Below are 12,263 nucleotides of genomic sequence, written 5' to 3'. Positions count from 1 at the left end.
TATCGTTAATTAATACAAGAAATCTTTCCAAAAATTGACTTCTGCTGAGTCAGCGAATATTATTGTACAACAGAAGTTCCCTATCATCATCTGCCTGTAATTTAAATAACCACCATTGCAGGGTTTTCCTCGAACAGAATTTACAATTTTAAATGTAACATCCAAAACATCTTTTGTGTTTAATCTTTTACTACTTGGTGAATAACACAGTGGTACGTTAAAAAATCTGGATATTTGTCAATCGTTTTTACATAATGAAATGAAGCCTGATTTATTACCTATCATTGCAGGAGCACCATCAATAGTAATAGACACAAGTTTAAAAAATGGAAGTTTGTGTTGTTTCACAAATTCATCAAATGCCGAAAAAATGTCTTCTCCCCTAGTCCTTCCCAATAATGGTATAATTTTAAAAAGTTCTTCATTACTTGAATAATCTTGAAATACCATGCGAATAAATGCCATTAACTGAGCAATATCAGTGAAGTCGTTTGATTCATCAAATTGTAATGAAAACGCAACACACTGGTGAATGTCTGACATTAACCTGGCCTGGAAACTTTTCTCCGGCAATTGGAAGTCTTGTCTGCGGCCTAGAAACAGTCTCTCTAGCGACGTCTTGAACCGAGAAGCTCCTTTCTGGAAATGGGAAACTCCTCTCTCAAGCAACGTGGATCCGGGCAGTCTCTCTGACGGCGACTCTGGACCGGGCAGCCTCCTCTCTGACAGCAATTCTGGAACCAGGACCCCTTCTGCTTGCTTCAGTCCCTTTTTATTAGGCACCCTCTGAGACCTGGCATGAAGTTTGGCAACCCCCAAAGAATCGGTATGAGTCTTTCATCTTAAGTTTCAAGTTTGGCACGCCTTTTGTTCTCCTCTGCTTTCTTTTGATTGTAAGTTGCTGGCCATCGGAAAGTTGTCTGAACTCTTTCTGACTGACTTCGGAGATGTTTACACTTAGAGCCTGCAAGCCTTTCTCATACATACAAGTTTCAATAACAATCTTTCTAATGCCGCCATGTACAGCTTCGGCGACAAAAACATTGCCTTTGTTTTTAACACTCTAACATATTCTTATTAAAGCAGTATATACAGTTAGCTTCAAAAGAGTTATTTACAAAAACATCTAATACAAAGTTTGTCTTGGTATAGTTTGTATTAGATGCTAGTATAAGATTTAAAGTAAACCTTTTGGATACATTAACTTAAAAAGGGGGATAGTTCAGACTCTTTAGAATTAGAATTTCTAACTAAAGTGTATATATGTATCTGTCTAAATAAATGTATTTCTTTAATTCAAACCACATGAGTCTGTCATTGTTCTGAGAATTGAGTTACCACTTGTTAAATTTCAGACCATGCATAATCAGTAGGGGAATCCATTAGCAACTAAGAAAGGGGGACCGCAACTGCAAATCACTTGATCCCTATATTGTATTTTAGTAGTTTTAAATTGTGTGTCAGAATTCAGTTGCAGTCGACTTAAAAGAATATAAATTTGTCGGCAACGGAATAGCTGAGAATAAATAATATAACTAATAATAAGCCAGTAACAAGACATAACAACAGTGTTTCAAGAAAAGATGATCAAATTTGAACATGCTAGAATGAAGAATCTGTCTGGTTCCAAAGAACTCTGTGTCTAGTGTTAATAGAGAGGTAAGGCCACTCTTGTGATTCCAAAAATGCAATTATAGTCAAAGCAGAGTGGCCAGTTTGTCGTAGCAAAGATGACACAGCTGGGTACTTGATAGACACTTCGTAAGGGGTAGGGGTGGAGGGGAGACAGTAGTGTAGATGGTAGGGAAAAAAACGTTTCTGCACTGGTTTGAAGGAAGCGTATAGATTGAATTTGCAAAGAATCAGTGCTGTTTGTTCAGGTGTGTTTGAGCAAATGGCAGAGTAGTTGAGGTTCAGAATGTATTTTCCTTGAAACACTACAAAATCATTCAAATTTTAACCACTCTGACTGGAATACAGTCGGAATGGTTAAGTTTTGGTAAGTGATTACTATTGATTTTTTTTTTTTAGGTTAGTTAATCTGTAGGAACTTTCATAATTGTTCCTTTAAACTCTGATGGTGTTATCTTGTCAACTCAACTTTTTACTGAGACAAGAGCTAGTAAGCATATGCTACATAATTTGTTTTGAATGTAGCTACTGGTTATTCTCCCTGACGATCTCCATGTGACATTGTATGACATGTATTGGAGTTTTTGAATAAAATCCTATATTTTTAACATGTGTAAGCCATATACATATCTATAAATATGTCTAGTATATGTGTTCCCTTAAAACATTTTGAGCCTTATTAGATGACTCTGTATCAAGTTGTTCTTGTATCCTGTAATGCACTATGCAATACAAGGACATTTTAACTTATGCAAGGGAAGGATTTCTCTTCTTACTGTCTACCTTAAGAAGATTTGGCCTACTTAGCAGAGTAGCTTAGCATATCTCGTTTTCATCCAGCAGGCTGTTTGTGATTATCTTTAGGTGGGCGATGAATTTCATCACCATGTGTGAACTCACCAAACTGCTTATTTGGAGGCCTGAAATGGCTTGGAAAAGAAAAAAAAAGTTCCATGTTTGGTTCCTAAAGCAGAGTTTCTCAAAAACATGATGAGGATCCTTTTATGGCTGCTCTGAATAATCTTTTCTCTTATTTTAATTTCTCTTCCCATATGAGACTTGTTCCTAGCTTGCATATGATATTGATATTCACCAAGCAGCCTGCTCCATCTTCATTGTTTATACTTTTTAATAACTGCTGTGAGGAGTCTGAATCCTTTAATGGGGAATTTTTTTGGTGGTCAGTGTTAGAGAGGGAAACCCTCCTTGGGAAGTTGTCATTCCTGAGAAGTACCAGTTTCTTTAGCTTCTCAAGAAGGATCATTCTATACCATTATGTTCTATGGAGCCAACACTTATAAAAAATTTCCTGCCATAAAGAGATCTAAAGTAGGTCTTTGAATGTCAGTTGCTAATATGAATTTTCTTGTGAGTGTTTTAGTCATATATAGTATAAGTAAGATTTTAAAATTCTTATTTTTTTATAATAAATCTTTGATATTTTAGTTGCTTTAATACCTAAACGTGATCCTAATGATCCAGTGATTGCTAAAATATCAGATGGTGGAATGGATGAAACGTATAGTTTTGAACAGCTACATTTTCACTGGGGCAAGACTAGTAAAGAAGGTTCTGAGCACACCATTGATGGCAAACAGTATCCTCTGGAGGTAGGTGCTTGTATAGTATTTCTTTTTTATACATATAATTATGATAACAAATTATGGAAAATTATTTTTCTGCAAAGTTTTCCATATTCATCTTGGCATGCATATATTTTTTAGAGAAGTAATAGCATCTGTTATATACTCATTAGCCATGATCATTTTTTGCTGTGGTTAGTTTGTAAATAACAGAACACAACCAGAAACTTAATGGTATGATTTCTCATAAAAGGAGAGTTATACGTCCTACATAACACTTTCATGCTGGTATGTCTTGTACAAGCTAGTGTAAAATAAGGTACCAGACACCCCAGTGCGAACGTTGTACAACTGCTACAAATCGCATTTTCCATTATGGCTTCTAGCATGCCTGTGATAAATTTATATAAATATATATTGGGAATTTATTTTGTTGTGCTTAATGGAAAAATATTAGACCTGCAGTGAAAGTACAGTGTTTAATGACTTTATTTTAATGTTTGTGACAAAAGCATTTTCAGGAATATTATACAAGAACATATTGTGCACGAAGGTGTGTTTGAGCAAAGACTATTCTGCAGACCTTATAATTCAATAGACATATTTCTTCTTAAGTGGAATTGATTTTATGGGTGATGGCTAATTTGAAGAATAGTTTTTTGGATTTTAGTTTGTTTTTCTTCAGAGATTCATGGCCTTTCTTCCACTAGATCTGCATTGAGGAATGTGACAAGACTAAATTTTTCATAAGGGTTAATCACAGTTGTGATAATGGTAATTCTGAGATGCATAACCAATCAAAGTGAGAAATTAATTTTTTTAATGATTAAAATAAAATCACATCAGCTTTCCTATTCTTTGTTTGTACTCTATCTAATAATTATTATTGCATAACCAACAAGAAATCCATTTGCTCAAAGATAATTATATAGTTACCACTATTCATAAAGTAAGGAAACTATTTATTACTTTTGTCATTGTTTTCGTATAATTCCTTCTCATGCTTAATGGTCTCCATGTGGTATATCCTACTGTTATAGGTGCAAGAGAAAAGTAAGAATGAGAGGTGGGGAGAGTTGGAAGAGAAATACAGATAAGCAAGAGAACAAATAAGGAGAGTGTTGGAGAAGTGCAGGTGAGCAAGGAATGAATGAATTTTTGAGGAGAATGATGTACTGTAGATTCCTCTTATCCGTTGGTTTGTTATCCATGGTTAACCCCGGTCCGAAAATATTAAATGAAAAATTCCAGAAATAACAACTACATTGACAAAGTGGATATTAGATCCAACATTATTTCAAAGCTGAATGTTTGTAGAAACTAAAAGTTTCGTAAGTTGACCTGAGAGCTTACAAGAATACAATCCTCGGCATCCCCAAGTTACCTTAGCTACTAAAGTCAAGTAGTGAAATCTAAGGCAACTTTAGGATGCTGAGGATTGTATTCTCATAACTCTCAGGTCAACTTATGAAACTTTCATAGTTTCTACAAACATTTGGCTTTGAAATAATGTTGGATCGAATATTCACTTTGCCTATGTAATTTTACATTGCTGAAATGAAGCCATATGGCTCTTTCTTTTAGTAATAGACAATTCATAAGTTTTAAATTGCACACCGTTCTGAGTAGTTCTCGGTTATCAGATCGACTGTCGTGGTATCACAGTGCTTGCGTTCAAATAACCCTTATTTTACTTAATACTGGCCCCAAAGTGCAAGAATAGTGATGCTGGCAATTCAGATATGCCAAAGAGAAGCCATAAAGTGCTTCCTTTTAAGTGAAAAGGTGAAAGTTCTCAACTTAATAAAAGGTATGCTGAGGTTGCTAAAATTCCATTCACATTTGGATAACTTTTATTACAGTATATTGTTATAATTGTTCTATTTTATTATTAGTTATTGTTGTTAATCTCTTACTGCACCTAATTTATAAATTAAACTTTATCATAGGTATGTCTGTATGTATGTATATGGTTTGGTACTATCTGCGGTTTTAGGTATCCGTGTCTTGGAATGTATCCCCCTGTGGATAGGGGGGGGAACTGCTGTATAGAGAAAGAATAATTCCTTGTGTACCAAATAGAATGTTAGAAGAATAATAGTATGTAAATATGGGTGAGATAGTGATGGTTAGCTTGAATGGTGAGAGATCTGACGTTACTGTTAGGAACTGTGCAGTAGAAAAGTGAAAGAGGGAAGATAGCAAGTGTATTGCCCAAATATGATGATTCAGAATTGAGGAGGGGAACAGCAGTAAAGAATGCAACTGAAATTTGGTTTGAAAGCAATAGTTGGTGGGAAAGTGTGCCGAAAAAGCTATGAGAGCAAGGATCAAAATTGTGTCTCAGGTCAAGACTGAAGTAGTGGATGGAAGTCAGAATATGATTTAAAGTGTGTGTGTGTGTGTGTGTGTGTGTGTGTGTGTGTGTGTGTGTGTGTTTGTGATGTAACACATTGAGAGTGAGATTGTGTGACATGATTGTGAGAGCAAGTAAAAGTGTTGAATGAAAGAATAGTGTGATTGATGCAAAGAATGAAGACTTGGCTGCAATAAGCTTGGTTGCGCGGAGTGATATATAGGATGAAGCGGGAGCTGGAGTGAATGCAAAAAATGCCTGGCAAGTGGGTCAGTTGATAACAGAACGAAAGAAGTGCGAGATAAGAAAAATGAGGGCTTGACGAGAGAGAGAAAGAAACATCAAGGAGCTAGTGTTACATGACGATTCAGTCATGAAAATTAACAATGTTAATGAAGCTGAATCACAGTTACGATGGTATGGGCACCTGGTCAGAATGCCACAAGAGAGGCTCCCAGCAGGTCCTCTTTGCCAAGCTAGAAAGTGGGAGGCCATGCGGAAGGCCAAGGACTCGCTTGGCCTTCTGCATAGACACGTCTGGGAGTCCCACCAGAACATCTGAGCATGGTAGTGGAGGGTCGTGACCATTGGAAGTCCCTCTTGCAGCTGCTGTTCCCACAATCTAATTAGGAAAGGTGGGCCTTGAGGATGGATGGATGGAGTGAAGCTGTTATAGTACAAAAGGGTAGAGTGGAAGAAATGATCGTAGTGGCTGGAACTAATGATTTAAAAAGAGAAAAGTACGTCATGAAAGAATTACTGGAAGTAGCCAAAAAAAAGAGTGAGAGAGTTAAGATAGTGAATCTTTTGCCATCATATGATGGAGGAGGGCCATAATAGCAAATGACTGGATGCATAGGTTATGCAGGAGAGTGTTGTGGAGTTTGTGGAGTGAGTTTGATGGGCAAAAAGACTTATACAAGAAGGATGGTTTGCATCTAAATGGATTTGGTGTTTAGAGACTAAAAAAAGTGTTGTTGAATAAACTGGATGTGCAGAATCAGGGAAACTAGAGCTTTTAGAAGGAGGTGGGGTAAACTGTTGAGTGGATATGCAGACATCAGTGAGACAGTTGAGTGTAAGAATCTATAATATGCCTAATAGTAACAAACCAGAAGGGGATGGTTAGTATAAAATGTTAGTGGTTGGGCCTAATGGGACTTTTGCACTTTGTATACACTAATGCCAGGAGCAATTTCTGGAATTGGTTGGCTCATCCTGGCCAGAGGTTATTAGCATTAGTGAGACATGGCTAACAGAAGATGATATAGTTAGTAGGATAGAATGTGAAGGGTATAGTGTGTTCAGGGAGGAGTGTTATTGATGATAGCTAATGAACTGCAGCCAAAGAGAATAGAAGTCAGACTGCAGACAGTGGAAATAGCACATTTGAGGCTATCTGGTGTGAGATTGAGGCCAGCAGAACAAAATATACAGTTGGATGCTGCTATAGACCAGGGAATGGAAAAGATAATGGAGATAGTATGTATCAGCGAGTAGAGGACAGGCAATTATTATGGAGGATTTCAACTATAGATTGGAAGGAAGGAAATTTTATGCAGTTACTAAGGGATAATTACCTGAGACAGCATGTAATGAAATATACTAGTAGTGCAAGAGTGCTTGATCTAGTAATTGCATCTGAGAATTTGTCTATAATGAATATGACCATGTTTCCTCCAACTGGTAAGAGTAATCATATGGTCTTGACCTGGGAAGTAGCTAAATGTGGAAATTTTCAGTTATGACAGGGTACGTGTGGAATTACAGGACTGGTAAGTATGACAAGCTTAGGAGATTGGTGCCGTGGCATGTAAAACTGCAAGGGCAGTGGCAATAACAGACTAAATACTTAGAGGCAGGAGAGCAAATCAAGTGTGAGTTAAATGGATGAATATCATCATCAAGCTGGAGCTGAAAAAAAAAAAAAAAAACAATTGTGAAGGGAATTTAAAGAGAAAGGTGACCTGTAGGCAAGAAAGGTAAGTAGTGTGGTAAGAAAGGCAAAAACAGATTATGAAAGGAAGTTAGCAGTGCAGGCTAAAGAAAATCCCAAACAGTTCTTTTGATATGATGCAAGTACATGAAAGAATGTATACAGCAGAATGATTTTAAGGAATGTAACTGAATCTGTCAAAAGAGTAAAATTACTAAGTGAACATTTTGCAAGAATATATCATCCAGGTCTCTGAGAGAGAGAGCCAAAGGCTTATAGGAACTGAGGTAAACGAAATGGAGATGCATAGCATATTATAGAAACTTGATGTGAATATGGCTGTGGGAATGGGTGGTATACCAGCTTGCATTTTATCTGAAGCTGTGAGAGAATTTTCAGTGCTGCCCTTTAGTCAATTGGTAGAGCCTCTGCTACTAATGGTGCACGCAAAAAGTTAAGAAAGTTTGAATGCTGTTAGTAGCTGGAAGGGATCAATGTTTGATGCTGTTGGCACACTCTCCCTTGATGAGTCTTTGGACTCCCTGGAGGTGTCACATAATAATATTGTTCTTGTTGCACGTGTTTTTGTCCAGATTTGTTCCAGTTGACGCCCAGAACTCCTCATTCAATATGTTGGATGGTGGTTTTTACATATTATCTTTCATAGCAACCCTAGAGTCATGTTCAGTGAGGGTGGTGAGTTGTCCACTGCAGGTAGCACTTGCAATTGACTCCCTACACTTCTGTCTCAGTGTGATATGACTGATTGTTGACCTGGGATGGCCCAATTTGTCAAACAAACATGTAACCCACTGGGACATGGTATGATACATCTTTCCCATGGAGTGTCCAAGCAGTGTATAAGTAATTAACATTTGTTTCAACGTTCACGATATTCATAGTGGAAAGTAAGAGGGAAAGAATGAGAATCTGTAATAATTATTTGTGTATAAGTGTGGTGAAGAAGGGTGCAGATAGTTTACTTTTTATATGGAGTTTTGGTAAGTGAAATACATTACCAGAATGTGTTGTGAATGCTGAGAGTGTTAAGGAATTTAAAATTCAATATGATAAATATGTTGTTCAGGTGGATCTTCCACAGTGAGTTTGCCGACTTCATAGAAGTTGAATAATAATAGTAACAAAAGTCATGGAAAAGACTCAAAGTTTTCCCATGACTTTTGTTTAACTACTGTTACACACAGTTTAGCTTTCTTACATGTTTCTCTGTATTCTCTCAGGGCATCTGCTGACTTACTAGGAAATTTCACTCTGAAGTTAGAAAAATCCTATTTTCTTGCAAAGCAAGGTTCAGTTCTTGTTTCCAAACTTTTGTTTTTCTGTATTCATGTTTGTATATTTCAGTTTACTGTTCACCTCTGAATGCTCTCAACTTTGATACTATACATATCCTATTGTATTTATCACTACTTCACTTGAAGAAATCCCAAAAGCCATGACATGTATTGTTGTCTTTCATCCCAACTACGCTGGTATAAATCCTCTACACTCCCAGGTTTGACAACCTCCTATGAGATATTATTATTATTATTCAGGCCTCCATGGAGTCAAAAGACTCATCGTGGGAGGTCCTTCCTAAGAACATATTCTTTTTTGTTTTTGTAACTTACACCAATGGCCTCAAAGCCATTATATGAATTACTGTTCTTTAACTCCATTGACATCTGAGTGGACACAATTCTATCATAAACAGTACTCTGCTGTCCTCTCAAAATATTCCCATATCTTTTCTTCTGTTTCGGTCTCTATCATTCACAGTTAACCAAGTTTCACATATGCCAGTAATCACTGAGCAAACTAATTCTTATTTATAATGCTCCTTGCATTAGTATATAAACACACCAAACAGCCCATGACCCTTAACCTTTCTTTTCCATCACTGATCCCATTCTGAGGCTGTTCAGTCTCTCATTATTTTAGTTACATCTGTCACTACATGAGAAAGATCTCATTTTCCTTCTCCTTTTACTTAACATTTCCCTCATTTTTGTCTCCACCTTCCTCAGCTTGTCTCTCATGCTCCTCGATATCTCTTCTATCTATATTCACTTTATCCTTCTATGCATGATTTCTCTGACCTAACAAGAGCTGCAAATATTTAAATGATTCAAATTTTATATTAAAATTTTGACATATATATTTTTTGAAATTAAACTTCTTTTATTGCAGATGCACTTAGTTCATCGGAATGTTGACTATGCTTCAATGGACGAAGCAAAAAAGCATAAAGATGGCTTAGCAGTCCTTGCTGTCCTTTTCAAAGTAAGAGTTTACTTTGTGATTTTTAAAGAAAGTCCTTATTTTAAATATCATTAAATTGCCATTCAATTCTATTTTCAAATATTAGTCATCATTATTAGCTGAGTTCCACACTCTTTCCTAAAATTATATCTAAAATACGATATTCAATAGAAAACATGAAACTTGAAGAACAAACCATTGAGGAGATAACATATGGATATAGCTTTTAGATGTGCTATGTTGATGATATTTCAGTAGTGTGGGAACATAATATACTTAGATTGCACAGGTTAATAGATCTTATCCTCTGTCATCTAACTTTTCAAATTATCATGGAACTGAACAAAACAGTATTATTTCATTAATTGTTGAAAGTTTATTTTTCACTTGGTTAGACTATAATAAATTTAGTTTAATCCATTATCCAAGTGTGAGCAAACAAAGTTTGCGCCTGAAAGTACCTTGAGGACTGGGGTAAGGTGGTACAAGCTCACAACATTCCTATCTCAGTATCTCCCATATCTCCCATAATGTAATGCAAAATCTCCTTGCGGATATGTATGTATTTCTCTAAATCCAGAGTAATTTAATAAAAAGGTGGCACACCGTTTGGCAACTCCTATAGGTAGAGATGACCTTGCTAATGCTTCTGCCTGGTATCTCCACTCGGGCCTGGCTCCCACTGAAGAGACTTCAATAAAGGACGAAACTAGTCCGTGTAGTTGCCCTTCCCTTAATCCATAACATTATACATATCCGCAAGGAGATGTGTTTTGCATTATGGGAGATACTGAGATAGGAGTGTTGTGAGCTTGCTCCACCTTTGCAATGAGTTGCCCAGTGTTGTACCACCTTACCCCAGTCCTGAAGATACTTTCAGATGCAAACTTTGTTTGCTTACACTTGGATAAAGGATTAAACTAAATTCATTAATTGATGTGCTGATTAAACATATTTGGTGAAATTTTTGTCTTCACAAACTTCTACAAGGTCACTAACACGAAATGATACCACAAACACATCTCTGGAAACAGAAGTTAGACATTGTGAGAATGGAACCTCTATAACTCGGTTGTTATTGATGTCCTTTTGTTGAATAAGACCTGAGTTTGAATCCCATCTAGGATGTGAAGAACCTTTTATCAAGGCTTTCAGTTGAAGGTGAGTTAACTTATCACATTTGGCATGACAGGGTTTTCATCATGCAAAACCACACAAATTAACAGACATGATATGCTGAACTTAGCCTTAGTTGCTTCTGCCATATTTCTGAATAACACAATACGTTGTGAGAATACTAAAACATCATGCCATGTTTATTATAAAGAAACCTGTCCTCTTTCTAGATGCCAATAATCAAACAAGCAGTTTTAGGAATTCGTGTATAGAGGCTTAAGTGCTGTGAAGACATAATGTTGGAGGTTTAATGGATTTTTTACAACACTCAGAAAGGATTAAAAAGAATTTAATACTTCCTATATTTCGTCCTAGTCGCTAGGACATCTACGGGGATTACAAAAATAACCAATGTAACATAACACAAATATCATACAATACTAAGCCCATAAAATTACGGAAAGAAAAAAAGTATCGTCATCACCAGAGCGGATAAGGATAATGCCACAGTCGTTCTTAATACCAGTGAATACAATCGCAAAATGAATATTATCCTCCGCGATCGCGCTACCTACATTCCGCTAGAACACGACCCCACAAAAACACAAGTTAAAAAATTAAAATTCTTAATTAAAAAAGTATCTTCCTGGCCCCCCCGACATCACGAAAAAACGTAAACCTTTCTGCTCCCCCCCCCGAATTTACGGCTTACCAAAAATGCACAAACCCAATTCCCCACTCAGACCTATAGTAGATGCCACCAATGAACCTTTGCTACAGACTGTCTAAAAAGCTGGCCAACTCTCTGACCCCCCTCACTGGAAGGTCCACTTCCTATATAAAAAACTCGACCCACTTTAAAACCCTCATAGAAAATTTAACCTTGAATAAAGCAGACATATTGGTAAGCTTTGATATCTCCTCTTTGTTTACTAATATTCCCTTAACTGACACCTTATCTCTCTTACAAAAAGTTTTCCCTTCTGACATCTTAGATCTCTTTTCTTTTGCCATTAACTCTGGGTATTTTTCTTGGAAGAACAAAATCTACAAGCAGATAGAGGGAACTGCCATGGGTTCCCCCCTTGCCAATTTCTATATGGAAGATTTTGAAAAACGAGCCATAGACTCAGCCCCACTCAAACCTTCTATCTGGCTAAGATATGTAGATGATGTGTTCTCTATTTGGCCTCGTGGCCCAGACACATTAGACTCCTTCCTCAGTCATCTCAATAGCCTACATCCAAAAATCCAGTTTATTATGGAAAAGGAAAAGAACAATTGTTTACCCTTCCTAGACACCTTAGTCACACGCCTGACTAATGATACACTTGCCTTCACTGTATACAGAAAACTCACACACACACACAGGCAGATA

General features: G+C 36.7%; 1 protein-coding gene across 1 annotated transcript in view; it reads left to right on the top strand.

The window, feature by feature from the left end:
- Positions 1–12,263, top strand: part of LOC150104461 (putative carbonic anhydrase 3) — a 176,675-nt gene that overhangs the window by 112,357 nt on the left and 52,055 nt on the right. The window contains exons 4-5 of the mRNA XM_090395155.1: positions 3,079–3,242; positions 9,698–9,790. Of these exons, the coding sequence (XP_090251281.1) occupies positions 3,079–3,242; positions 9,698–9,790 (257 nt within the window). The remainder of the gene's footprint in view (positions 1–3,078; positions 3,243–9,697; positions 9,791–12,263) is intronic.

Source organism: Typopeltis vanoorti, chromosome 7 (assembly GCF_054136105.1).
Source record: "Typopeltis vanoorti isolate ZY-2024b chromosome 7, IOZ_Tvanoo_1.0, whole genome shotgun sequence".
Taxonomy (NCBI): Eukaryota; Metazoa; Arthropoda; class Arachnida; order Uropygi; family Thelyphonidae; genus Typopeltis; species Typopeltis vanoorti.
Note: the sequence above shows the minus strand (reverse complement) of the source record. Positions and strands in the feature narration are given on the sequence as shown.